The following is a 27,910-nucleotide window of genomic DNA, read 5'->3' as shown; positions in this document are numbered from 1 at the left end:
ACTTTTTCCTCCTGAGCCATCTGGGTCCAGTGCCCAGATACTTGTCAGGATGACGGGAGATAGCCCAGGATGCAGTGGGAGACCCTGGCCCTTTCAGGCTAAGGTCTTACAGCATTCTCACTTTGAGAAGATTTAGGGGAAGAAAATGAGCTGTCAGAGAAGAGGGATTAGATTTGTTTTTCTTTGCCCCTGGAGACAGAACTAGGACCACAGAGCTGAAATTACCAAGAGGCAGGCTTAAGATCAGTATTAAGGAACAAATAATAAGGGGTATTTGTACTTACTTGGGATGAATGACCTCAGTGCAGCAGAGAGGGAACTCTCTGTCATGGTGCTCCATGCTTAAGTAGGGGCTGAGGGACTTTCAGGATGTCTTATGTGCTATGGTAGAAAGAGCAATAGGCTGCATCTCTGTGCTTCTGTCTTTGAATCCTGGCTAAGTCAGCCACCTTCTCTGAGACTCTTTTCTCATCTCTGAAATGGGCTACCAAGCTCCCGGTTTCATGAGAAAACCACTTTATGAACTTGAAAGCAATATGGAAATGTGTGGTGGGAGGGGTTCGATGACATAGAAAGAGTTCATGCATGAGGGGTGAGGATGGGTGTATGTAGGTACAGTCATTTCTGACATTCTCCAGCTCTAGGATTTTTTAGCCTGTTAAACCTGACTCACAGTCTGTTTTTCTTGTCACCAACTCTTGTCATGATCTCGATGACGCCATATCTTCGGGTTTTGACTTGAATTTTCTTTCCTTTTCTCCAGGAAGAACTGTGTGAATGTCTTGATCACAACTACACAACTGGTGCCTGCTCTGGCCAAGGTCCTCCTGTATGGCCTGGGAGAAGTGTTCCCCATCGAGAACATCTACAGCGCTACTAAGATAGGTAGCTTGTGCTTCTTTGGTGCTCCTCCAGCTCCTACACTGGCAGAGGCTTTCCCTATCTTGTGTGTCTCCTGTCCCCCTCCCCCCAGTCTTGGGCTTAGAAACCTTCTGTTTGGGGAAAAAAAAAAACCCTTTCCAGCGCAGCTGAGAGCTTGACTTGGTGCCTCCTTTGGAATCTCGGTTTACAGCAACTTATAGGTGCTGCTTTTAGTGGTGTTTTTAGGAAACCTGCCTGCCCATCTAGGTAACAGGAGAGCAGCATTGTGTTCTAGAAAGACCCTGAACACTGACCTGGGAGAGCCTGGCTTTGAATCCCACATCCAGCGCTTAGTAGCTTTGTAACCAGGGGCAGATCACTTCATTTTTCCTTGCCTCAGTTTCCACATCTTTTCAGTGAGTTTCCTGATGCAATTAATGCCCCTCCGCCAGAGCTATTGCAGTTCAAGGAGATAATATGAAGAAAGCACTTAACATAGTACAATGGGGATGTACCCAGTTTCCCTGCCTGCATATGTGACCTTGGGCAGAATACCTGGCTTCTGGACCGAGTTTTCTTGTCTGTAAAATGAAGGATTTGGACCAAGCAACGTCAACGGTCCCTTCCCTCTCTGCCCATGATCAGATGACTTTAAATTAAATAATCATATTTTCAGGTTACGCAAGTGTTTTCACACATTTTCTCATTTTGTAGGCTTCTATATTCTCAGAGTTGGAAGGTATTTCTTTACTTTGGTTGCAGTTAAATAACTATAAGTAAATACAAACGTAAGATGCTGACACTCATTTTACTGATCAGGAAACAAATGAGAACTGAGGCACAGGCAAATGGAATGACTTGGCCATGGTCACAGAGTGGTGGAGCCAGGACCTAGATCCAGGTCTTCTGATTCCAGGCTCTGCTTCTTCTCTCCCACACGGAGAAGTTAGGGAATCTGGGCCTGCCACTTAATAAAAGATAGCATCCTGAGAAAGCGCTTTCCCATCGGAAATGTTACATCATTGTTGATTTGAGATATGCTCCCTGAATTTTGCTCCCAGCACTGACTGGGAGTCAGAGTCACAGAGTCTGATACTTAGAAGGAACCTTAGATGCCATCTAATCCAAATATGTAAGGAATGTTCAGTGTTAGGAAGACCTCTAACAAGGGGTCTTACAGCCGCTGCTTGTAGCTCTCCATGCCAGGGAGTGGGCAGCCTCCACTCCTCTTCTGAACAGCTCCCATTCTTAGGAAGTTGTTCCTGACATTAAGCCTGAATTGTTCCCTGTAGTAAGTACTCCTACCCCCCACCATTGCTACTGGCTCTGCTTTGTGGGGCCAAGCAGATCTAGACTAATCTCTGCTTAGGAGCCTCAGGATGAGGATTCAAGTCCAACTCAACCACATGTATGACTTTAGGCAAGGGGCTTCCTCGTGTAAAACATGAAGGGTTGGATTATATGGTCTTTGAGGTCCCTGCCAGTATGAACATTTAATTACTTTTTAAAATAATACCTAAAACATTTCCAAAGGACTCATGATGCAAAATGCCATTCACATGCAGAGAAAGAACTGTGGAGTTGGAACGCAGAAAGCAGCCAACGATTTTCTCTTTTGTTTTGTTTTTCTAACGGTTTCTCCCATTCTTTTTAATTCTTCTATGCACTATGACCAGTGTGAAAATGTATTTAATAGGAATGGATGTATAGAGCCCACATAAGATTGCATGGTGTCTTGGGGAGAGAGGGGAAGAACATTTGGAGCTTATGGAAGTGATTGCTGAAAATTAAAAACAAATAAATTAATAAATTTGGGGAAAAAAATTTTTTAAATACCTAAAAATATCAGAAAAGTCCTAGAAACAGAGAAGCCCTAGAAAGTCTCCCTTCTCCGCGGTGTTACACACATCATTAGCAGCTTTTAAACGTGTCTTATTGGTGCTCTTTTCTTTGTTATCACCATCCCTTCCCCTTAACTGCCTCTGTCCCTCTCTGCCATAACTCTCCTCAAACAAATGGAACCAATGAGGATTGTCAAGCAAACCACAACTTTCATATCTAAAAATGTATTCCTTGTTCCATGACCATTTTGCCATGTAACCTCCCCATGACTCCTTGTCGTTTCCAGAATCGGATACAAAATCCTCTATTTGGCTTCAAAGTTCTTCATAACCTAGCTCTCTCCTACCTTTCCAGTTTTCTTACATTTGACTCCCCAACATGTACTCTTCGCTGCAGTCATCAGCTGGCCTCCTGGCTGTTGCAAGAACAAGGACAAAGGAGACAATCTGTCACCACTATCAATTTCTCTGAACCGTCACTGAATTGGAGTTCTCATGTTGTTTTCCCTTAGAACACTGTAATCGGTGTCTAAGTTGTCCTCCCTTCTTGGCTCTGTATTAGTGATTTCTGTTATATTCATGTACCAAGAGACAACTGGTAAGCCATTGGCTTTGCTCTGTCCTCCTTCCTCATTTTCTTTAGAATTTGACTCTATTGACCAACCTACCTGTTGATCTGACTGACCGTTCCTTTTCAGCCTTCTTCCTTGAGTTATCTACAGTACCTCACACTCCAGATAATTTCCCTAACACTCCTTCTTGGGTCCTTTTCTGTCTGTGTAGTTTCTGTTGTGGGTTTCATTACCCTTTTTATGCAGATTTGTAGCCCTGGGGCAGCTAGATGGTGCCATAGTACATCGAGTGTCCTAGAGAGAAAAAGACCTGAATTCAGACGTTACCTGACACAGTTAGCTGTGTGACCCTGGGCAAATCACTAAGCCCTGTTGCCTCAGTTTCTTCATCTTTAAAATATACTTGAGATAGAAATGGCAAACCACTCCAGTATTTTTGCTAAGAAAACCCCAAATGGGGTCACAAAGAGTCAGAAACAATTGAGAACAACTGAACAACACAATATTTAGCCCTAGTCTGTGTTCTGAGCTTCAGACCTACATCACCTGTTGGACATTTCCAACTGGATGTCATTAGAAGCCTCTCAAACTCATGTCAAAAACAACTTATTGTATTTACTTTTAAAAAAAAATTAAATTTCCAAATTGTCTCTCTGTCCCACCCCTTGAGAAAGGAAGAAAAACAGTACCCATTGCCAATATACAGAGATATGCAAAACAAATTTCCACATTAGCCATGTTCCCAAGCAAAAAAAAAAAAAGAGAGAGAAACAAATATGTCCCCATCTACTCTCTGAATCAATCCATTTTCTCTGTGGATGTGGATAGCAGGTTTCCTCATGAGACCTTTGGAATTGTGGTGGGTTTATATTTACCCTCAAACCCACTCCTTTGTCAGCTTCTCTAGGGCAGCCCAGTGTGGCTAGAAGACAAATGGACTTAAAGGAAGTGATGTAAAAATAAGCTAGAAACAGACAGACTGGTAGTCTGCACATACAAGGCTGAGGAGTCTTCATTTCATCTTAGAGGCAGGGATAAACCACCAGTGGTCTTGGAAAAATTTGGTGCTGTGGTCAGGTCACGTCTGGATTTGAGGATGGTTATTTTAATAGCTGTGTGGAGGATGGATTAGAAAGGGAAAAACCCTGGACTCCAGGTTTGGAGAGTGGGAAGCTACTTGGGACTGACCATTTGAGTCCCATGGCGATTCCTTGGTTACCAGAAGATAGGTACACCAGATAGCTTTTGCCTTTATATTAATGTTGAGCTGCCTCATAAGGTATTCAGCTCCCTGTAATTGAAGCCATTTAGGTGGTAATTAGGCAGTCACTTGTCAAGGAGGCCAAGGAACTGGGCTTGATGAACTGAGATGATACAATATTTTTGAAAGAACCAAAGAGGCTTATATATGAAACCATAAATTTCTTTAAGGACCTGTTAAATTAAGCACAGCAGTACAGCCCTTTCCAGCTCTTCTGTTTTCTTCTAGGGTTTTCTGGTACCACCTGAATAATCTAGATTGAACAGTGGCCTACCAGATTTCTTTTGATTTAGGTTGGAGGATGTGGGAGAGGGGAAGGAAGAATTCATTAGACACCAGAACAGGGACTCTGGCCCATGGAGCCCCTTAGCTGTTCTGGCCACGGAGTGATTCACACCATCACCCGCTAATGACTCTTCTTCCTCACCTCCTGCTCCTTTGTGAACTTAATACCCCAGTCATGTTAGTGTTTGCTTCCTTCTTAGATATCTGCTTATATCTTGTTTTCCTTGATCTAGGAGAAACAGCTGGAATGCACCTCAGAGGTTAGGGAGTCTAGTTTGTACTGTAACAGGTGCCCCCATCCCCACCCCTACACACCCCCAGCATCCTGAGGGAGTGTTGTTTAATTTGGATATTGCAGTGCTGGATAAAATGTGTTGGACCTAATGTAGGGGGTGCTTGGAATATAGAAGATAATTCCATCATAGGGTTTTAGGGCCAGAAGGGACTGTAGAAATCACAGGTATCTGACCTCAGTAATGATCTGTTTAACCCACTGCCATTTGCAGATGAGCAAACAGCCCAAGAAGAGAAGAAGGACCAGGTCACTTAAATTCAGCAAACATTTATTAAGTAACTGATGCACAGTTAGAGATGGTAAAAATGTATAAATGTGCCATGTTAGGAACCAGAAGGTTGGGTCGAGTAGCCAAAGGCTTGGAGCCCTCGGGCCGGGATGAGGTGAGTCAGGTGGAGTGGGTATTGGGCAGCAAGAACTGGGAAAGAGGAAGAAAAGATTAGAAAAGTTGAGGAAAGGGCAGCTGTTCACTCACTGATATTTTGTATAGTAGTAGAAAAAGCATTAGACAGAGAGGCAGGTGGCCTGCATTCTAATCCTGCTCTTGCTGTTGACCTGCAACAAGTCTCCTCTCCCTTGGCCTCAGCTACTCCTGTAAAGTGAGGAGTTTGGTCTGTAGACTTTCTCTCTGATTCCTTCCAGCTGTGAGTTTTTAGGATTTTAAATTCTTTATTTTCCATTGGGTATTTAAAGAATAAGATAACTCAAATAGCCGATCTGATGTTCACATTTTAAATTTCACCGTGAAAACAAAGATCATTTGGCAATAGCAGGGAAAAGGATGCTTTGGGAGTTGGAGTTTGTGGCGGGGATTGGGGGGGAGGCTTTGTGGTGTGGGTACATGTGTTTGCAGATGACTGGGTTTCTCAGATTGAGGTCAACATGCATTTCTGAAGTGCCTATGAGGTGTGTGACATTATGCTGAGAGCTGGGATGACAAGGAAACAAATGGTCCCTGCTGGAGGATGTGGCATGTTCAGTACACAAGCTTAAGGTAGTTTTGGTTGCGTTGAGAATAGAGGAAGCCTCTCCTGTGTGAGGTGGGGCTGAGCTGAAGAGATTGGACAGCTTCAAGAGGCTGAAATTCCAGAAATGGGGCAAATAAGGCATCAGATCTACCCAGAAAAGCTGTCTTCATTTCCTCCATTACCTGGTATGCTTTCTGATAATGCAACACCTGCTCTTGCCCCTCAGCACAAGGAAATGAGACAGTGCCCTTGGGAAAAGTGATGCTTTCCTAGCTGGCTGGTATTCTCCATTGGGGTCAGGAGATAATGGGGGTACCCCGTGTTGGACCTTGGCAGGTTAGCCTTGGTATTGACTTAAATAGAGAAGCTGTGACTCTTCCTGTGCATGGAAAGGAGGTGCTGCCTGAAAGGCGATCCTGCAAAGGATAGTGGGAAAATCTAACGACAGTCTCTCACTGTAGCCTTTTGGCCCTGCAGAGTTAGGTGTAGGGGTTGGTACAGGGACTTTTTTGAGGGAGCTAAGGCATAGCTTGTAGGCAGCTATGAGCTTAGGCAGGAAGCCATCCCTCACCAAGAGAATGATAGGGACATCTTTTAAGACATGTCAAGGGGGTCACACATTTAGCAATTGTCTTCCATCAAGGTGATGAAACATCCCTCCTTAGCACCACCCCCCCACCAGCCCTGGGACTTGAGCATGGCCCAATGACTGGGGTAGAAGCCTGGGTTCCGGGGCCCAGGATTTTTACTGTGGGGAGACGTGTGGCAACAGGAAGCTGAGAGGAAGTTTGACTCTGCTGGGTTACAGAATGTCCTTCTCCTAGCCGTAGAAATTAGAAACAGAAGTCCCACCCCAAACTGTCCTTTCCCCACCAGGTAAGGAGAGCTGCTTCGAGAGAATTGTGTCTCGATTTGGCAAGAAAGTGACATATGTAGTGATTGGAGACGGACGGGATGAGGAAATTGCGGCCAAACAGGTAATATCAGGAGAGAAAATAAATTGTTGCATGAGATTATGTGAGCCGTCAGGGAGGTAGAGAAGCCCTACAGCCTCCATCACCCCCTGACTCAAGCCTGCATGCCAACAGCAGGGGCAGTTTTTCCTTAGGGAATTCACTCCCAGGCTGCTCTGAGGTGACCAAGGAAAGGGCCTCTCTGATACCCCTCCTCCTTTCTTCACCTTCCTGGCATTCAGGAAAGGTTTGGAGGGGACAGAAGTACCCTGGCCTTTTATTTCTGCCAGCCATGTGCTTAGGCATGTCATCTCCTCTGTGACTTCTCCTTGCCCTTCCCTGCCAGAGAAAGGTCCTTCAGCTCCCTCCTCATTGGTTTCCCACGAGAAGGAGGCTGTGTATTAAAGTACAGAAAGTGAATAAAGTTCTCTTCCCCCTTCCCTCCTGCCAGGGGCAGTCTGCTGCCCTCCTGAGGAGCATCATTAATGGTCTAAGCAGCAGCAGCAGGCAGCAGCACGCCCTTTCCCCCCATCCTTGCCCTCTCTCCATCCGTTCGTCCTTATTCCTGCTTTTTGCTGCCTTGTGCCTGTACAGGACGTGGGCTTCCCTAAAAGGAAAAGGTGCCAGTAGCAGTGGCCTTGGTCTGCATTTAACATATTATCCCTTTCAGGCTGTTCTCATTTCCTTTGTCACGCCTGGGAAGTGAGTAAGAAAGAGGTTGTCTCCTTTGATGAAGCCTGGGTAGGGGCAAGAGATATAGGTGCTGCTGTGGGCTTAAATTCTGGGTGACCTGAGGAAATTCCTTTAATTTTTCCAGGCCTCAGTTTCCCTGTAAAATGTTCATTGGGGTATGGAGTATGAGGGAAAGAGTGTCCAAAATTAAAAATGCATGTCCAGGAACGCCCTGTCTTCTTGAAGGAGCCACATTCCTATGAGTGCAAGGAGCTGTCAGTGAGGGAATTTGGAAGTTCTTGGGGACAGGGGCATCTTCTCTTTTCTCCAGTAACTCAGCAAAATGGGACGGAGAAGGATCTAAATGGAGGCCCTGAGGAGAGCCAGGCCTAGAGCCTGGGGTCCAAGGAGGGACCTGGCCTCTACGGAGGGGCCTCTGCTGGTTCTGACAGTTACCATTATCCAAAAGTATGGAAGCTGCTCTGGGAGTTCGTGAGTTTCTTATTGAAGGTGTCCAAGCAGGGGCTGGACAACCTTGGATCTAGGGATAGTGGAAGTGGTGCTGCTCTCCTTTCCCCTCTACATTACCAGCTCCACCCCACAAAAGCATCCCTGCTTTTCCAAACTAAATGAAGGACCAGGGCATGAATTTCAGACAACTCCCATAGCCCAATAAAAGTTTATAGAACAAAAAGCTTCCTTAGCCTCACTTCTTTCCCACAGTCTTGGTCTAAATTGTTCATTATTTTCTTTTCAATCATTGAAAAGTCCGCCTCTCTCTCCTCCCTCCCCCCAAATTAAAAAGTAAAACAGAGCTTCTCTTACAAACCTGTATAGGAAAGCAGAACAAAGTCCTGGATTGACTCTGCCCCAGAATTGTTTCAGTTTGCAGCTTGAATCCCTCACCTCTGTTGGGGCAGCCAGGGATTAGGACCAGAAAGGACTTGGAAGATAATCTAATTGGAAGCCCCTCATTGTACAGAGGAGAAAGGGGCCCAGAAAAGATTCTCCTCTCTCCATTTTTCTAGATTATCTGACTTTCTGTCTCCTTATGGAGAGTAGATTGGTTATGGGTCTGATCTGCTAAAAGTAGGGAGAAAAGAGGCCAAAAGCCTGGCAGGAGACTGAGAAAAATGGAAAGGTGACCAGAACCCAGGGAGGTGACATGATGAGTGACAAGGCACCTGGAGGAGGAGTGACTAACCGGGCATCCACCATATCTTTCAGCACAACATGCCTTTCTGGCGGATCACAAACCACGGAGACCTTGTGTCACTCCACCAAGCCCTGGAACTGGATTTCCTGTAAGGTTTGGAGCTGAAGTGCCAGCCCCATGAGCCCTTCTCCCTCCCCACAGCGGGGCACTCTTCTCTCCTCGGGACGAGGTGCAAGGCCAGCCGGAGCCCAGAGCAGGAAGGGACAGTTTGTTTTCTCCACAAGAGGGATCCATCCCAGGGTACCACTGGACAGAAGCAGGAGACCGATGGAGAGGACGGCAGTCTCACCTTAGCTACAGTGATTTAATTCTTCTCTTTTTTGTTTTCTTTTAAAAAAGAAAAAAAATCCCTGAGGCAGAGTTGTGCTCAAATGTAGTGTGTGATGGAAAAACACAGTGCTATTAACTTGTGGTCAATAGGTTAGAAGCAGAAGATTCTTGTGAGATCTCTCCGTCCTTTGTAGTCTGATTAGCTTTTGAATTTATTCCCGGTGAATGGATGTGTTATTTTTATGGGTCAGGGTCTGGTCTCTGAAGCAGATTTTCTCTCTGTCCCTTCTTCATTAAGCCAAAAGTTGAGGGGCAGAAGGGTAGATTTTCTTGGAAAATATGAATGCATTCTCTCTGATCTCCATTACCCATGCCAGTAGCTTTTCCTTATCTCCTTCCTGTTCTCCACCCTTGGTGCCAACCCCTACCCAGGTCCCCCAGCTGTTCTGAACCATCTCTCATTTGGATCCACCTCCTCCTGCTGAGGTTACTACCAGCTTCATGGCCGTGTGAGCCCAGTGCAGGAGCTGGCCTTCATGGAGATGTCAGGGACACCTAGGCCTCTGCACTAAGAAGTGCCCCCACAAGTGACCTTCTGTCCTAAAAAAAAAATGTTCTCTGTCCCTTGTGCCTCCCTTGCCAATCCCACGTAAAGTAACCCTGGATTCCTACCCCTGCCCCTGCCAGGGTGTTTGCCCAACACTCAGATCTCTCAGGCATCTCAGCTGCTGGGCCTGGCCAGAGAAACCAAAGAGAAGGCCCTGTACTTCTTTGCACATCTCCCATCTCTGTGGTGCCCTGATGCCTGCTCCTTTTCCCTCTCTCCCAGTCCCCTAAGACTCTTCCCCTTGTAGCTGTGCAGGCTGAAGTTGCCTCCCTAGACCAGGCCACCAACCTCCTCTCAGGCTCTGCCCACACCTCCAGGGCAACCCTGTCTATGTGACCTAAGGTGGAGCCACCTCTAACTTCAACAGCCATGGGGACATAGCCCAGGCTCCTTTCCCTGTGTAAATGATGCTGCTGGGCCCTGGCTGCTGTGTTTGGACCTTGAATCAAAGGCAAGGAATTGGTTTCCCTCGAGTCAGCCCTGACTCCCACAAGCTAGTGTTTGCTACTCTTGGCTGAGCTCAGAGAATCCCAGATATGGCTGGTGGAGGACTCACATCCATTTGAGCTGTCAATGCAGTCTGATTTTTCATGGACTCCAAGTTTGAAATGGCATTTTGGGGGCTCCCTGTCTGGAGACTCTGGGAAATGCCAACCATAAGACAAACAGCTCTCAATGGCAGCAGCCTAAATCTGCCTCCTGAACTCCCCTAGCCACAACTGCCCTCACCCTGGGCCTCTGGGCAGAGAGGAGACACAGCTGGGGGCTGCAGAAGGCTCTGCCTCTCTTCCCCAGGGGACTGTACTCTGCTAACCTAAAGGGAGGGGCCAGGCCCTTCCTGAGGCCTCCGAGCTGTGGAGGAGCGAGAAGCAGACTGACTGTCCACAGGGTCCTAATGCCCTAAGAAGCTGCTCCTCCCTCATCCTTTAGAATTGGCAGAAGGATTTCCTGAAGGATGCACCTTCTTGACCTGTAGAGTAACATCTGGAAGATGAGCCTCCCTTCTCTCTGATTCCATACTTCTCTCACACCTATCACAGAGGATGCTATGACATGGACTGGGCTAGCATTATAGAGGGATCCGCCCTCCAACTTCTCACACACATCACCCCATGGAAAGTTCTCCACTCCTGTAACCTAGGGACCCTAAAACCCTGGTATTTTCCCTGTCGGTACAGGGACTGAATCCATTCCTGGCCAATAGCTGGATGCAGGTTGTTCCCAGATGAATTCTGACTTTGCCAAGGAAGGAAAGGCTACCGAGTTACTCTGATCACCTAGGGCCCCTGCCCCTAGAAGGTAGGCCAAGAGGAATCTGCCTCCACTTTAGCAGTTTGCAGTGTTCTCCCTATACAACACACACTTCCCTTCCCTTATCTCCCAGAATTTTGGAATGGAGAGGACTGTATTTTGGGCTGGGTCTAATAGGGATGGAGCCGAGGAATGCTATGAATCCTTCAGTTTCCAAGAAAATGGCCAACTGGAACATGCCTGAAACCCTTTGTATTTGAGACAATCCAATCCCCCATGGAATTGGCTGAGTGATTGACATGTCCCCCTGACACTGATTCCTGTAAGATGGGTCCAAAAACTCTCCCTAATGATCCACAACCACCAGGAGAGCCCCAGGGTCATAGGGCGGCTTACCTTGCGAATGTAAAACTCACCGTGCCTTAGTGCCACCATGTCCAGAGCACTGACAGGGCAGTCTGTGTGTCCATGAAATGGCCTCCAGGCAAGCCCGTATACCGCCTTGGGCTCATCTTCAATGTGTATTTTCATTGGGTTTGCTTTTTCCCTGCATTCTCTGCTAGGGGTAGGTGTGGAGGCTGTGAGCAGAGTGGCCATGTTTGCTCCAGGTACCACTTACTCCAAGGCCTGGTTCAACGAAAGCTCAGGTTGACTGCAGATTACACTTGAATGGAAATACCAGTGGCTGCAGGGCTCTTCCCAGCCACCAGCCAGAGTGACTGATTGGATACTGCCAATACCTGGGGAGACTGGGGTGCAGCTGTGACTGTCCCCCTTCTGGGAGCCTTGATAGGCAGAGGACCGCAACCAGCTCTGGGAAGAGCAATCACACTTTGCAGAATTTCCAAGCCCCTGAGACAGGTTTCATTTCTCACCATTCCTTGTTTCATTATTCATTCAGAAACTGAAGCATTCAAACTGTAGAAACCAGATTTGAATCCTAGGTGGTCTCAAGCCACAGGAAAGAAATTCACGTCCTGACCCTGGGTGATCTCAGTAGCAGTGGTCCAGTCCTCCCTTTGCTCCCTCTCAGAAAGAAGACTGGAAAGCAAAACTTCTTGGCTAGTCCCTAATGCACTGGCAGAAACCATCATCCCCTTTCAGGACTGATTCTACCCAAAACTGGATTTTTCCCTCTGGACTTTTGATGCCTCAAAGCAAGAATAAACATTGGATTTGGAATATTTATGTGATCGAGGGCATTCGTGGCTGTAGATTCCTTGACCATAATGTTATATGTAATGGGAACTATCTTATAAACTTGAAAAAAATAAAGTTTTTATTTTCTATACAATTGGCTTCTGTCCCTTCTTCTAAAGGGACACTCAAGCATTGGGACACAATTGGGCTCACCCAGGGCAGAATGGCAGTCACTGTCATCTCCATCCTTTCCTGGGGCTGCTTGGGGAATGGCCCTCCCTGAATACTTGGATCAGAAGGTTAACTCCCTGGCACACGTGTACTCAGTCCTTAGGCAGCAGAGGCCTGACCACCTGCCCTAAGGAAGGGCAGCAGGGCAAGAATGAGGCCCAAAAGGTTAAGTGAGTCCTGTAGGATCACACAGCTAAATAACAGTAGGGCCACAAACATTGAGAATGAATTTAGTTATTAAACGGGTTTAAAACCCAGCCAGGCTCTTCCCTCAAGGGACAGCTGGGACTAAATAAAACCTGGCAACTGAAGCTCTGCTTGGGGCAGGGGCGAGAGAAGCATAGCCCATCCAGGCCCTGGCTGGCAGGCAAGAAACTTGGTTTCATTCTGGATCTAGCTAGGTGTAACCCTGAACACATCCTTTTCTCTCTCCAGGCCCATTTTCAGTTTGGTTTTTGTTTTTTAAAGAAAATAGGAGTGGACTAGATTATTTCTAAAGTTCCCTAGCATTGAGCCAGTTGAAAAAGGCATCTGTCCCTAAAAAACGTGGTAGTGTTGCTAGCTCCTTTTTGGGGGCTCAAGGAAGATAGAGTAAGATGCTCCTCCTTGGGGTAAGTACAGCCTTACCTTCCCAGGACAGACTGGTTCGGGCATAATGTATTCCTGAGACCTTTCTCTGGACCAGTGGCCAAGTTGCTATCCCCAGACAAAGGATGCTACGTTGGTCTGTAGAGCTGTAGGTCTTCCCAGTCTGGGCAGCCTCCTCAAGGGAGCAGCGTTGGGGCCTAGGGACCAAACTGGAAGGTGCCTATCCATGTCCTCCGCTTCTGCCCCCTCAATGGCAACAGCAAGTTCCCCCTGCTGGGAGGCTGTGGATGCTGAACCCACCAGCGCGTCCATGGATGACAGGTCACCACGGAGGCAATGGCAGAGCCCTGAGCTTCTTGTCAGGGGCTTGAACAGAGCTACAGGCCTGGACAGGCCATAGCCCAGGTGATCTGCTCAAATTGGTCTAGGCTTCCCAGAGCCTCTTCAGTTGTTCATCCCCTACCCCCCCCAAAAAAAGCTCTGGAAGGTCAGGGTTAACAGCTTTCAGTTGCCCTGAACTGGTGCAGTATGAAGAGGCCATGCAGGTTTCAAAGGCTTTAATAAAACTTACGAACACTGTGCAAAATGAATCAGACTCCCTCCTGGGCTTAAGCAGCACCTCTTCCCTCCTTTCAAGATGGGAGGTACATAGAAATGGTACAAACAAAGTGTTTCCTTCTTGACAGACAAAAAATCCTTCAGGGAAGGAGGAATGTGTTGGTCCTAATGAGGCTCACGAGGCACTTTTCAATGGCACTGAGTTTTCCCTTCCTGGTTCCAGCAGGCGGGAGGCCCAGCTGGCCATGGGCGCTGCCCGAACAGACTGGCATTTCCACCCAAGCCCCAGGGATCCCGGCTGGGATGACCAGTGATGAGCTGCTAAGGCACTGCCAGCCTTTTGTGTATGGGGGTGGGAGGGGTGATGAAGGCCTACAACTTCATCCTCCCCTCCCTTCCTTAGTAGCAGAGTTTCTGCCACTTCTCATCTCCAAGTAGAAGCAGGAGCCCCTGTGAACCTGAGAATCTGAGGCAAGGCTCAGGAAGGCTACTCGGCTTGATCCCAGGCCCAGCTCAAAGGATGCCATTTATTTCCTCACTCTTGGCAGGGGCAGCTCTGGGGAAGAAGCTCTGGGCAAGTTTGGCCATCCGCCTGTTCAGGTGCCAGTCCTGGACAGCAAAGCCCCGGGTCCCATCACCCTCATCTAAGGCTTCCACTCGGAGGCTGGGGTGTAGCCACTGGTAGTAGGCACCCCGTAGCCCCAGGCCCAGTAGGAAGCAAAGCGCAGCCCCAGGCAGCAACCATGGCCACAGGGAGGGACTGGGCAGCGGGATGTTGTGTGCCAGCCACGTGCCACCCAAGAGGGTGCTGTCCATCACCAGGAAGCCAAGATGGATGATGCTGCGGCTTCGCGTCCTGCCCTCTGACACGTTGAACCAGGAGAAGTAGAGAATGACGGCCACAGTGCCACGGTACAACCACTCAGATGTGGCGCCTGGCATGAAGTCTGTGTTCTGCAGCCACACCCAGAGGAGCAGGACCACCCAGAGAAGCAGGAAGTGGGCGGCAATATACCTGGGGAAGATGGTGGTGAAGAGGGCCAGCGCCATGATGCGGGGACACAGCAGCAGCAGGTTCCAGAGAAAGTAGACAGTGGAGGAGAGGTAACCCAGGGCTGGCTTGGTGGGCAGGCAGCTCCTCAGGGCCTGGTGATAATCCAGCAAGGCCCATGCAATGCAGATGAAGGCAGTGCCAATGCCTATCCCTGAAAAGCGTGAGGACAGCAGGCATGAGCTCAGACCCAGACACTGCTGCCACAAAGCATTACTAGATGATCCATCCCTGGCCTCAGGCTGCTGGAAGAGGTGAGCAGAAGGGACAGAACCCACCTCAGGTCCCAGGACCCACCACACAAGGCAGGCAAGCACTGCCATGGGACAAAGTGCCCAGAAAACATGCCAGCAGCTCCTTCCCATCCCAGGGTCCCACCCAGCTCCTCCCTACTACAGCTCAGAGGAACTCCCTTGTTGGTAAGCTTTCCTCAGGACTGCCTTTATGGCCTGTGACCCTACAGAGGGCAAAGCAGAGTAATTTCTCACGAGAAGGGTCTCTCTCAGCCCCAGCTTTCCTAGGCTTCCCTTGGGGGCTGAGAAGGAAGGTGAGGCAGGAGGTCTGGGACAGAGCCTCTGGTTTCTTTGGAGCCTGCAAAGGGGCAGAGTGCCTGAGTTATCCCACCTCAAAATGTCCCTGGCCTGGTCCTGGCCCCGGCCTACTGCTGCTGCCTCTGCATGCCTGGTGGATGTCCCAGGACTGCTCCACAGATGGAGGCTATGTTAAGGCAATACTCAATGGTAAAGCTTCCCAAACTTTCTACGATGATGGCAGCCAGGTGGCTCAGTGGCTTGAGCACTGGGCCTGGAGTCAGGAAACCTGAATTCAAATCCAGCCTCAAATACTTGCTAGCTGGGTGACCCTGGGCAAGTCACTTAACCTCCACCTTCATCCACTGGAGAAATAGCAAAGCACTTCAGTATCTCTGCCAAGAAAACCCCAGAGATGGTATTGGCATGATATGAGCCATGAAGTCAGGAAGAAGTTGGACATAACTGAAAAACAAATTTTTTCATGGTGTCCGTGGACCAAGAGAAATAACTAAGTTCCATTAAATAGGTCCAAAATGTGAACTATCCCCCGGTGTCCCTGTGAGTTTACTGCACACACAGTTTGGGAACCATGGCTCTCTGGCACAGATAAATTAGGGAAGGCATTAGGATTAAGGAGGTCCAGGAATGGCTTCTTGCAGAAGGTGGGACTGTAGCAGGGACTTGAAGGAGGCTGGAAAAGCCAAAAGGGAGGGTATTCCAGGCATGGGGCACAGCCAGGGAAAATGCCTACAGTCGGGAGATGGAGAGTCTTATTTGAGAAGCAGTGAGGAGGAGGTCAGTGTCAGTGGACACAGAGTGTGTGGAGGAGAAGAAGGGGAAGAAAACCAGAAAGGGAGGAGTGGGTCAAATGACAATGGGTCTTAAAAAGGAATTTCATCCTGAATTTGGAGTGATCAGAAACTCCATGAGTTTACTGGGTAGGAGAGTGACATGGTCAGGCCACAGTCGGGGGCTGGGGGAGCACGAGTGGCCGAGAGGCCATAGGGTCAGGCTAGAGGCAGCTGGGATGCTGCCCAGCTGGACCTCGTGGTGGCATCTCCAAGTCTCCATCTAAGACTGATCCTTCTCTTTCTCCCCAAGCCCACCCCACTTCTGAACTTCTCGACTTTGGTCCCTTCCAGCTGCCCATGTTTGCAACCTCAGCATCATCCCCCTTTCCCCCATCTCCCTCCCTCTACACTGCCAATCAATTGTCAAATCTCTAATCATTGCCTTCCCATCTCTGCTCGGACCTTTCCTGCCCATCCACTCTCCCCACAGCTCAACAGCACAGTCTGATCCTTGGTCATCTCTTACCTAACATCCTCTGGTCCCCCTTCACTCCAGCCTATCATCCACAGAGCCCCAACTGTTGTCCTAAAGGGCTCCACAGAGGCGAAGACAACCCCTCGGTTTGACCTCTGGTTTGGCTCAGACCCATCTTTCTAGCCTTACTACCCATCAGTTCCCTCACACTCTGCAGTCCAGCCACAAGGAACTTCTTTCTCTCACCCCCTCCCCAACTCCGCCTGCAGCATTCCTAGTTGTCCTCAAAGCTCGGCTCAAGCACTACTTTTCCCCTGACACCACTGTTGATCTCTGCAGCTTCTAGGACCCTCCCCCTAAAAATCTATCTTGCTTTTATTCTGTATACAGTGTGTCCCAAAAGTCTCAGGGCAGCCTTAAGCTCTTAACATGCACTGACTTGTGGGCTCACTATTAAAGTGTGAAGCTGTACTAAGCCTGAGACACCCTGCATGACTTTGTGTGTGTGTGTGTGTGTGTGTGTATTCTCATATATATCTGTATATAAGTATGTATATGTATACTGTGTATGTGTATAAGTACACACAGAGCATACATATCCATATATACATGGTATATACATGCTATGTTTACATACAGTACATATATGTTCACACACATCATACACTGTATGTATATATGCATATTTCTCCTTCAAAAGAACATAAGCGTCCTGAGGACAGGGGCTGTTTCATTTCCACCTCTCTGGCTACAGTGCCCAGCAGAGAGGTACTTGAGAACTACTTGTTGATTGATTGAGTCCCTGTCAACAATATGGGTCTTTGTACCCCATCGTTTTACAAAAGCCTTGTCCAGGGCCTGGGGCCCTCTCCCTTGACAGCCAGCAGGCAGTGGTGGCTGGAAGTCACAGGGCCTTTGCTTTGTCACACTGTGATGCAGGCCTACCCTAGGTCACACAGATGACTGACCCAGAATCTGCCCTAGGGTGGCTTCTGCCACACAGGATCAAGCCCTTACCCCACTAATCCTGCCTGGCCTTCAATCCAACCTCCTAGACCCTTCCAAGCCCCCACTGGGGTAGAATGTGTCCTTTCTAGACCAAGATGCTATGAAATCGGCATCTACCTTGAAGAGACAAAATCCCCTTAATTTGGCCTCCAAGGAGTCTTTGGAAAAGCAAAACCCCTATTATACTCTGGGACATTTCCTCCAGCCCAGACACATGGTACCTACTGCCTGCCAGAGTTCAGGGCCACCTCCCTTCCACCCCCCCAGCGCCAGGAGGGTTCCAGGCCAGCACTCACACTGATAGTATTCCACTCTGCCTGTACACAGAGTGATGTGAAGTACCAGGATGAGCTGGGGGGTGGCCTCCAGGAAGGTCTCGAAGAGCCGAAGCATGCTGATATCCATGGAAATGAAGGTGGCATAGTCAAGGTCAAACTCTGCTGGCTCCTCCTGCTTCCACAGGGCAAATCCCACCTTCAGGGCCTGGACACACCTAGCAAGGCACCAACAGGAGCAGAATTAGTCCTCTGTGTCCTGGGCAACAAAGCAAAGGCCTCCAAGGCTCAAGGGGCCCTCAGGTCCTGGGGCAGAGCCATGATATAGCTGTATTTCAGCAGAATTAGTTTTCTTTTGTCATCCTAAGTGTTTTACTTTATGCATTTAACAACGTTCTTCTGAGGAGCACATAGGCTTCACCAGAAACTAGAGGGGTCTGGGACACACAAAAGGTTCAACCCCCCAGTTTCCTTCAGAGAATTCCAGCCTTGCCTGCCCCCTCTGACCAGGAGGGCCAATTCCATCACTGAGCAAGTTCTGGGAAAAGCAGCACTATCTTTAACTCCAAACTTGCCCCTTGAAGAATTAACTGGTAATTAACCTTCTGATAATTAACAGAAATCCACATACCCCAGGCTTTCCTCATACTGTTCGAGGAAAAGCAAAACACTTCATAATAAATGGTGGTCTTCATATTAGCCATTGAAAACTGAGTCATGAATACTGTTCTTATTAATATGCACTTGAAAACTGTTCCAATTGGTGAATCATGAGAAATAAGCATTCCCTTTGTTTGATGCCTGTCCAAGTGGCAAAATTAGCCACAAGCGACAGCCTTCCTTTGGGGGCCTTTCGTTGCATCCATCCCCACTTTGCCCCGATGTGATCTCTACCACCCGGTGCTGCTAGATTTGCTCTCTGGGGCCAAGGACAAGTCTGCTCTCTCTTCAGCATTTCAAATCCTAACCTGTTCCCAGTCTTTTCCCCATCCCATGAGAGAACACAGGACTCCAGCTGTGTGGCCAGATGCATGTCAGGTGATCACCTCCCAGGGCATTATCCAGGAGCATTTACTAAGCACACTTCCCATCACCCTCTGCTGGAAGATCTTTTGACCTGAGAACTCCTAGAGCAACACTGGTTCATATTGCACTTGCAGATCTTCTTCAAATGAACTGACGTTTTGCTATGTCTCTCCCACCTTGTACTTGTGAGGCTGATTTACTAAACCCAAAGTAAGACTTCACTTTTAAATTTCATTTCATTAGATTTTATCTAATGTTCTCACCTCCCAAAATTCAACAGTCATTTAGTAAGTGCCTACTACATCCATGGCACCAGGGATAGAAATACAAAACATGAGAAGTCTTTTTTAGATCCTGAATGTCCTCAAATCTATTATCTGACTGTTCCCAGCTTTGTGCTTCTGCAGATTTGATGGGTATACCATCTATATATCTTTATTCAAATTATTGACAAAAAATGGCAGAAGAGAGCCAAGTCAATAAACATTGACTATGGGCCTCCTGTGTGCCAGGCAGGCTCTGTGCTAAATGTGGGAGGCACAAATACACAGTCTGGTGCACTTCCAAGTGGATACTGAATCATCCCACCAGTTCCCAAACCACAGAATTGTATTAGTTTAGCTGACATCCGTCCACCTTTTCCACAGGCACAATAGGAGACAAGTCAAATGTTTGGTAAGATCTAGGTACGCTGTATCTACAGCCTTCCCCGGACCAACCAGTCTAGTAAGCCCATTAAGAAGAAGGAGGCTGCTGTGGCCGGACCTCTTCTAAATGATTAACAGGGAGTGGATGAAGGTTAAAGTCATTGGGCTACAATCTGCAGCTTCTATTGTCTTCCTTCTCCCAGACACTGACCCTGCTTCAGGCCTTCCCTGGAAGCCTGTCCCATTCTCTCTGCTCTTTTAAAGATCACACTAACAGGGGCTCGCCATCCACCAGCCAGTTACCCTAAAAGTTAGTCTGGGCCTGGTCACTTGAATTTATCACAGGCATTCTAGAGGCCGCAAGTTCCCCACCATGCCTAGCCACTGAGCCAATCTCCTTTGTCCCTCCACCCCCTGCCCTAGAAACGTCAGTGTCTAGGTGTACTAACTCCTTGTGGGCAGGGCCTGTCTTTTTTGTTTGTATATCCAGAGGTTTAGCACAGTGCCTGGCCCATAATAACCGTCTGAGACGGAAGGGGAGGGGAATAGCGTCTAAGGTATGAATCTAGGATGTTACCTGCCTTTGATCTACTATGGGAGCTAAAAACTAAATTACATAAAATATTAGGTTAAATTAAAAAACTATCAAATTAAGAAAAAACTACCAAAGTCTTTTGTAACCCTTCACTTCAATCCCCTGCCAGGGCTTACCCTGACAGAGAAAGGTGTCATCAAATCAATCATCAAAGCAAACAAACGCCGTCCAGGTGGTTTGGGAAGGGGACATAAAGCAAACCAACAGCTCTTTACTGTTGTTTTGTTAATGCATACATACATACATACATACATACATATGTAGGGGGGTTGTGGGTTGTTTTTTTTAAGTCAAAAAGGCAACAGTTTGAATTTCAAGGTTCTCCCAGGAGCCATGACCCATTTTTGGCCTATTAATGAAGGGATCCTACATTCATGAGACAATAAGGGAGGGCTTATTCCATTTCCGGGAATGATGCTGCCCATTTATTGTTTTACTACATTTTCAACTCAAAAAACCAACAAGGCTTTATGAAGAGCCTATTGCATACTGGGCCCTTCCCAAGCATCTACCCCTCCTAAGAGCCCTATTTGAGAGGTGGGGCAGGGATTATGACCTTACTTCAGAGGTGAGGAAACTGAGGCCCACTGAGAAGAAAAGGTTTGCTTAAGGTCAGAGAGCAAATGAATAGAGCAGGACCTTGAACTCATCACCTGATACTATGAGACCTCAACCATCTAAAAAATGTCTCCACTTGGCCAAGGGCCGAAAGAAGCAGATTTGAGTAAAGAGCCCATGACATAAAACATTGTTCTGGTTCTTGGCTGCACCACAGGCAGAAAAGACTATGGCATTTTTCTATTCAACCATCTTTGTTCCCAAAGGCACCATGATTACGGCACTGAGTTGGGAGAATGACATTTGTAGACGTCCCATAAGCCTTCGTAATCCCCTAGAGCAGGAGGCAGCTAACGGAACAGACTTCACCCAAGTCACAAATGGAAGCCTCCTGAGTGGGACTGAGAAGGCAGCAGACTTGGCAGCCAGACAGTGCCCACTCCTGGAAAAGAACTCGGGGAATGATGTCTAAGGCTTCCCTGCCATAAGCAACGGGGAAGAAGACAATCCCCTGCCCATCTGTCACCAACTTGGTGGGTCAGGAAGTAAGTCCGTCTTCCCTCTAGCTCTGGTAAAGTGGTGGATGAGGTCACCGCTGAAGTCTGGTCCAGCTTTAACATTCGGTGCTAATAACTAGCACTTCAGTAGGGAGAAGGAGCTTGGCAAAGAGATGGTCTTAGAAGCCATCCTGGCTGTGCAGGGACTTGGGCGAGTCATTTGCTTCTGGGAGGAAGAGAGGAAAATAGATGACTGATAGAGACAGACAGACCGAACCTTTCCCACCTCGGAAGAACTTCTCTGCCTCCCTCCCGCCCCCCACCTCTGGCTTTACAAATCCCTAAAAATGTCTTTAAAGTCTCCCTCCCTTCCCTTAGACAGTAAGCTCCCAGGGGGCAGGCCAGCTTCTCTTTTTTTCTGCATTTTTATTGCCAAGGTGGAGCAGGTAAAGATTTAATAAGCTTATCTCAGAGGGCTAACCCACTAAGGAAGGCTGGCGCCTAGCCTCAGGTTGGGACGGGATGGCCTCTGGCAGGGTCGGTTCCGGACTGCGGAGCCACAGGGTAATTATTTGATATAATCATGATAGCGCTGGGATGGACGACGGGGGCGGCTAGGTGGGGCAGCCTCGAGCCCGGAGCCAGGAAGACCTGCATTCGAATCCAGCCACTCCAGCTGTGCCCTAGAGCAGCTCACCTACAGGCAGTCGGCCTGTCCCCTCCACCTACCTCCTGGCTCATTTTCAGGATCAAAGGCAAAGCGCCTGGAACACCGCAGGCGCCCGGGAAATGCTCGTGCCCCTTCCTTCCCCCCTCGCCCCGGCGTCATCGGACAGGGGGAAACTGAGGCACGGCCGGTGGCGCGGGGACTTGCCTATGCAGGTAGCCCAGGTGCAGGAGGTGCAGCAGCGCCAGGCGGCGGCCCGGGGGCGGGCCCGGGTGCAGGTCGGCGGGGTCTGCGCGGTACCAGGCCCAGCTGAAGAGCTGCTGGGCGGCCGAGGCCAGGCCCAGCGCGGCCAGCTGCAGCGCGGCCCACAGCAGGCGGCCCTGCCGCGCGTACTGGCCCGCGGCCCACACGTCGGCGCCCAGGTCCAGCAGGAAGGCGCCCGTGCCGAGAGCCGTCAGCAGCAAGTCGCGGAGCCGGCAGGCCCGGGGAGACAGAGGCATGGCCCCGCTTCCTCCCGCCTCCGCTCGCCCCACTCCGGCCCAGCGCCGCCGCCCGCCGCTCGGAGGGGAGCCGGCAGGAACGAGGCGGGGGATGTCCCGCCCCCTCCGCCCCGTCCCCGCCTATCCCTACGATGTCCCGCCCCTTCCCCTCCTATCCCCGCGACGCCCCGCCCCTTCCGTCCCGTCCCCTCCTATACACCATCCCCTCCCTTCCTCCTCTCCCCTTCTCTGAGGGGCCCGCCCACTCCCTCCTTTTCCTGGCAAGAGCCCCGCCTTTTTCACATTCTCTCGTGAAGGAGGGGTGGGGTGGGGCGAGGGACCTCTCCTCTCCCGGGGAACCGCCTCCAGGGGGCGGGGCGAGAGCAAAAATAATCCCCGTCCTCCTGGATGGGGCGGGGCCCCATGGAGCTCCTCCCCTCCCTCCGCAGCCACGCCCCCGGACCGTAGTTTTCCCGGCTTCTCGCGCTCCTCGTGGTCGCCCTGGGCTACTACTCATCCGTCCAGCCCGCCCCTGCCCGGGACAGCGAAGGGAAGCGCTTTCGGGACAGTCCGGCGTGTGGCATTAACCGCGCACGGCGTCTGCTGGGTCTTGGGGCCCCCGCCCCGCGGCCCAGGCGTCTGGAGAGGCCTCCGGGGAGCAGAGCCACGGCCCCAGCCGTGCTCCAGAACCGGGGCACCTCTGGGCTCTTGTGGTGCAGATTAAGGCGGAAATGGGAAGAGTTTAACTAATAAACCCAGCCCACGTGCGGCCAGCGGGGCGCCTGGGGTGCGGACCCGGGACTCCCCCATACTGGAGTCTGACACCCCCAGTCCAAGCCTCTCCTTTCTCCGCCTCTGAAAATGATTACTTTTGAAGGGGGAGGGGAAATTAGGAGACGCAGTCAGTAAGTCAGCCAGCATTTATTGAGCACCTACTGTGTGCTGGGCAGTATGTAGGCGCTGGGCATACAAGGTCAAAGTCAGACCCCGCTCTCCAAGAGCTCAGTCTAATGGGAGAGACAGGTATGTCCCAAAGGGATACAGTGCAGATAGTCACCAGAGGGAAGGCATTAACTAGGGTTAAGGGGAATCAGGAAAGATTCGATTTTAGCTGGGTTTTGGAGGAAGCTGGGGAAAACCAGGAAGTAGGAAAGAGGAAGAAAAGGAAGGAGAGTGTTCCGGGCATAGGGAGCGGCCAGGGCCAAAAGCCTGGAGTCCGGAGATAGAGAAGGGAAGGACGTGGCAGCTGTATAGAAGTGGAAAGAACCTGCAGTCAGGAAGATCTGAAATCAAACCAGCCTCAGGCACTTACTAGCTGTGTGAGCCTGGGCAGGTTCTCTTCATTTCTGTCTGCCTTGGTTTCCTCATCTGTCAGATGGGGGTAATAACAGCTACCTGCCAGGGTGCTTGTGAGAAGCAGTGAAATATCTCTAAAGTGCTTAGCACTGCAGTAGCTTACACGGTAGGTATACTGTAGGAGATTAATGAATACTAGTTTCCTAGTGCCAGGGCACTGTCCCTGAATGGCAGATTCCATGAAGGGTTTTCTCCATCCTCTGGTCTTTCCCCCTGTACCCGTTTGCCTCCCACAGCCCCAGCAGGCTTGGGCATCAGAAACTCTGTGCCTGCCCTGTCCTCTCTCTCCCCACAGTGCTTCTCTCCTGCTGGGCAGTCAGGGCTCCGACCAAGTGAAGCCCCATCATCAGGCAGAGGAGGAGCAGGGGCCAGGATAGCCCTCGAGGGGGGCAGGCTGACTTGATGCACCTTTCATAGTTCTCGAAGTCCACCTCCCTCACAGCACACAGGTGCTCTGTCCGGCAGCCCTGGTCACAAGGGTCCAAGTCGTAACTGACGGAGTTGTACCGGTAGTATCTCTGCAGGGCTCCGTTATCCTGCGTGATCTGGTCCAGCACCTGCTCCATGGAAGCTGCTGAGCCATCCTGGGCTTGGAAGGCTTCAGTCAGTCGGTATTCCTTCTCCCAGCTTGGGGCCTGCAGGTTGGCATGGGTGAGGTTTAAATAGTAAGTCACCATGTCCTGAAGGGCAAGAAGAGTGCACAAGTCAGCTATGACCTGGTGATACTTCCAGCTCCCCTTCCCCCCTTTATCTCTTCCTCCTGCATCTCCTCCTTCTTTGCCTCAAATTCCTGTGGCACTTACTGTATGAATGTCTCTCGTGCTGAAAGGCTCAAGTGGATCTGTGATATAGTAACAAGAGTAATAGCTAACATTTATTTAGTGCTTACTGCACCAAATTTGGTCCCTCTGCTAAATGCTTTACAAATATCATCCTCACACAACCCGGGAGGTAAGTGCTATTATCATCCCCATTTCACAGATGAGGACACTTGAGGCAGACAGGTTCACTGACTTACCCAGAGTCTCCTCAGTCCGGACTTTCCTCCCTTCAGGGGTCCAGATCACAACCCAATGTGAGAGGTTTTTGTCCTCCCACCTGGTCATGCCCTGGGTGGCCTGGCCCTCTGAGGACCAGCCAGGCCCAGTTCAGCTCACTACAGGGGCCCCAATGGGCTGCATGCCTCTCTTGCCTTCTCCCTTTCGTGTGCCTCCATCTCCCATTAGAGAGTAATGCTCCCTGAGAGCAGAGACTGTCCGTTTTCTTTGTTCATATTTGTGCCTCGGCTCTTAGCACTATGCCTGGGCACAGTGAGTGCAGTCTCCCAGGCTGCAGATCCTGGAGTCCTCCTCCGCTCCTCTCTCTTACTTCCTGCCCCCTTATCCAAGCAGGTTCCTACAAACCCCCTTCTCTCCTCAACCCTCCCCCAACCAGGTATAGGCCTCATCCCCTCATGTCTGGGCTAACCTCATTGAAGCCATCCTCCACTTGGCTGTCAAACTGAGCATCCTAAAACACAGATCTGACCATGTCAGTAATCTCCAGGGTCTCCCTATCACTCCAGGATCAAATAGAAATCCTTTTATTGGCTTTTAAAACCCTTCATAGCCCACCAGCCATTACCATGTTCACAAATCTGGGGGAAAGGAGAGAAAGCATTTATGAAGTACCTACTAGATTTCAGGCACTGTGTTAAGCATTTTATAAATATTCACACTCTTACATCATCCCTGGGAGGTAGGAGTTATGATTATCCTCATTTTGAGGAAACTGAGGCAGTCAGAGATTAATTATCTTACTTGGGGGTCACACAGCTAGGAAATGTCTAAGGCAAGTGTTAAAATCAAGTCTTCCTGACTCCGGTGCTCTAACCACGGGAGCCCCAGCAACCTCTGGAACCAAGAATGTCAGAGCTGGAAGGGACTTCAGAAGCCATCTGGTCCTCATTTTGGAGTGGAGGAAGGCAAAACCAGAAGCAGAAAAGTGACTCACAATCAGACAGCTAATAAGGGACGCTTATTATTAGACCTTTCATTATTATTATTATTATTTAACTCAGGCTTTTGGGACCCAAGTCCAAGACTTGTTCTTTCCACCTGTGGAAACGTTAAAAAGCTGGTTCTTTGTTTCTTCAGTATTGTTAAGAAATTTGTTCCATAATTTTCAGAGAAACCCAGTGGAAAGGTGGGTGATAAATGGGAGAGAAAAAGGCTTTTTTTAGGGAGATAGTTTAACCCCCCCCCCCCCCAGTGAATGGCCCTAGGAGCCACCAGTCTCCACTTTTATTATTTTTTCCAGTCTCCATTTTTAAATAATCAAGATATTGATAAAAGAAACTATGTCCCTTTGTTTCCTTACAAGATGCTGGTGGTGGCTCAGTGCACAGAATTCTGGGTCTAGAGTCAGGAAGATTTGGGTTCGAACCCAGCCTCAGATACTTATCTGTGTGACTCTGAGCAAGTCACTTGTCTGCCTCAGTTTCCTCAGCTGCAAAATGGAGGTAATAATGGTACCTATTACCCTGCAGAGTTGTAAGAATCAAATAAGATAATGTTTGTAAAGCACTTCTCACAGCTCCTGGCATTTAGCTGTTTTTCAGTCATGTCTGACTCTCCACGACCCTATTTGGGGTTTTCTTGGTGAAGATACCAGAGCAGTTCACCATGTCCTTCTCCAGCTCTTTGTACATATGAAGAAACTGAGGCAAACAGGATTAAGTGACTTGCCCAGGGTCACACAGCTAGTAAGTGTCTGAGACTGGATTTAAACCCAAGTCTTCCCAAATCCAGGTCCAGAGTGCTCAATCTGGAAGGGGAAGACCCTTAGGGTTTCTGGTCAAAACAGAAACAATTGCTATTTACATTCACCCTGAGCCAGTCAGGGCCCAAACAAGGACCGAGTAGGCTTGGCCTGAGACCTATTGCTGACTAGCTAAAAGAGGCCTTTCTCTGCCTCATTCCTTATCTAGCCTTAATCACTGAATGGGCTCTGCTTCAGTTAAACTGAGACCTGGTAAAGACGTTAGTTTAAAAAGGCCAAGGTCCCCCACTTCATCCCGGTCCATCTCCAGTCCTCCTGAAATTGTCACTGGACTCAGATGTCACTAGAGGAGAAAGTGAGGCTGGTTACTTTGCACAACCCTCCTCACTTAAATCCAATTTACTTTGTGTCATGGCATCATCTCGCTGATGTCATGGTCCTCTTCCACAGTGAAGGAGAAACAACAGCCACCACCTAGAACACTGCCCACCGAACCTCAAAGCTAAGAGGCACATCGCCAAAATATTGGCCAAATACTGGGGACTAATTTTTTTGGCTTCAACAACTTGTGAATCCATCTGCTAAGACACTGGGGATGGGGGGAGCTGTGATTCCTGGGAGTGGAGAGCCAAGCCCTCCTGATAAAGACAATGAAGGCTGGAAGGCTGCCGTGTCCCTCCCCCAATCCTTCCTGTCCCTTGTCACCAGATGCCCTCCTCAAAGGACCTCCAGCCATGTTTGTCTAGCTATGGCCCAGCTCTTTGTCCTGCTTCTCAAAGAGGATCTCCAAAACTGAAGATGGACTAACAATCTGCTGAGGTACCGTCAGTCCCTTCTAGGGGATGAGAAGGACTGAGGCCTGCACCAAAGGGATGGCTGTCTGAACAGATTAAAGCAGAGAGATGACAGATGCTGTCTGTGGTGCTAAAAACAAGATTGTGGAACTCATTTGCTGTGTGGGGTGAAGAAGACAGCCAATTATGGGGGCCTGTTGAGTCTTCCTCTACAATGTAGGTGATATGCATCCCCTCTCTCTGCTTACATGACTATGGTCCAAATTCAGGCCCTCATCATCTCTTTCCTGGACTACTGCAGCAGCTTCTTAAATCCTTCATGCTCTCCCTGCTCCAATCCACTCTCAGAGCTGTCAAATCAGTCATGGGTCTTACCACACCTTTTCCCTGCTCTAAAACCTCCAGGGACCCCCTATTGCTTCTAAAATAAAACACAAACACCTCAACTTGAGACTAAAAGCCCTTCACCACAGGCTCCCGCCCCCTTCCTTCATTATACATCATTCCCTTTCCTATAACACATATTCCAGCCCAGTTGGCCTATGTGCTGTTCCCAGAACATCATGTTCTACCTCTGGCTGTCTCCTGCCTCACCTCTGCCATGCAGAGTCCCAGGGTCAAGGTACAGTACCTTTGCTACCCTCTATGGAAAGCCTTCCGATGCTCTCAGTCCTGGGGGTCCTCATTCCCCATCTGTAGTGGTCTGAGGTCTATTTCTCTGTTTACATGTTGCCTCTCCATAGTGGAAGGGAAGCTTGAGGAGGTCAGGAGCTGTTTCTCACTACTGTCTTTGCATCCCCAGCAGTGAGACACACACACACACACACAC

General features: G+C 49.3%; 3 protein-coding genes across 15 annotated transcripts in view; 1 reads left to right on the top strand and 2 right to left on the bottom strand.

The window, feature by feature from the left end:
* EYA3 (EYA transcriptional coactivator and phosphatase 3) overlaps positions 1-12,346 on the top strand; it is a 114,862-nt gene extending 102,516 nt beyond the window's left edge. For 7 of the 9 annotated variants that reach the window (XM_072609553.1, XM_072609549.1, XM_072609550.1 and 4 more), the window contains 3 exons: positions 764-885; positions 6,960-7,060; positions 8,936-12,346. In XM_072609553.1, coding sequence (XP_072465654.1) covers positions 764-885; positions 6,960-7,060; positions 8,936-9,016 — 304 coding nt within the window. In that variant the 3' untranslated portion in view covers positions 9,017-12,346. Of the gene's footprint in view, positions 1-763; positions 886-6,959; positions 7,061-8,039; positions 8,403-8,935 lie in introns of those variants that run through there. The other 2 variants (XM_072609557.1, XM_072609552.1) reach the window with 1 other exon arrangement.
* A 1,207-nt stretch (positions 12,347-13,553) lies between these two features.
* Positions 13,554-22,285, bottom strand: XKR8 (XK related 8). 2 transcript variants are annotated; one of them, XM_072609558.1, is made up of 3 exons: positions 21,900-22,285; positions 17,724-17,920; positions 13,554-14,774 (listed from the first exon to the last, which is right to left on the bottom strand). In XM_072609558.1, the coding sequence occupies exons 1-3, from the start codon at positions 22,190-22,192 to the stop codon at positions 14,083-14,085; spliced, it is 1,182 nt and encodes a 393-aa protein (XP_072465659.1). In that variant the 5' UTR covers positions 22,193-22,285; the 3' UTR covers positions 13,554-14,082. The 2 variants fall into 2 exon arrangements, with proteins under 2 accessions (XP_072465659.1, XP_072465660.1); XM_072609559.1 differs by lacking the exon at positions 21,900-22,285 and adding an exon at positions 20,624-21,030.
* Positions 22,286-23,076: 791 nt separating this feature from the next.
* SMPDL3B (sphingomyelin phosphodiesterase acid like 3B) overlaps positions 23,077-27,910 on the bottom strand; it is a 36,828-nt gene continuing 31,994 nt past the window's right edge. For all 4 annotated transcript variants that reach the window (XM_072609542.1, XM_072609544.1, XM_072609541.1 and 1 more), the window contains one exon: positions 23,077-24,207. In XM_072609542.1, the coding sequence (XP_072465643.1) occupies positions 23,782-24,207 (426 nt within the window). In that variant the 3' untranslated portion in view covers positions 23,077-23,781. The remainder of the gene's footprint in view (positions 24,208-27,910) is intronic.

The sequence above is a fragment of the Notamacropus eugenii genome, chromosome 5, assembly GCF_028372415.1.
Source record: "Notamacropus eugenii isolate mMacEug1 chromosome 5, mMacEug1.pri_v2, whole genome shotgun sequence".
Classification (NCBI taxonomy): Eukaryota; Metazoa; Chordata; class Mammalia; order Diprotodontia; family Macropodidae; genus Notamacropus; species Notamacropus eugenii.
The sequence above is the reverse complement of the archived record's forward strand: the minus strand, read 5'-3'. Positions and strand labels throughout refer to the sequence as shown.

Bases quoted from the DNA above. Each gene is read 5' to 3' on its own strand.
- XKR8 (XM_072609558.1), bottom strand. From the start codon at position 22,192: ATGCCTCTGTCTCCCCGGGCCTGCCGGCTCCGCGACTTGCTGCTGACG. The intron at 17,921-21,899 runs GCAAGTCCCCGC...GTGCCTTGCTAG, and splicing joins CACCTGGGCTACCTGCATAG to GTGTGTCCAGGCCCTGAAGG. The intron at 14,775-17,723 runs GTGAGTGCTGGC...CACGCTTTTCAG, and splicing joins CAGAGTGGAATACTATCAGT to GGATAGGCATTGGCACTGCC.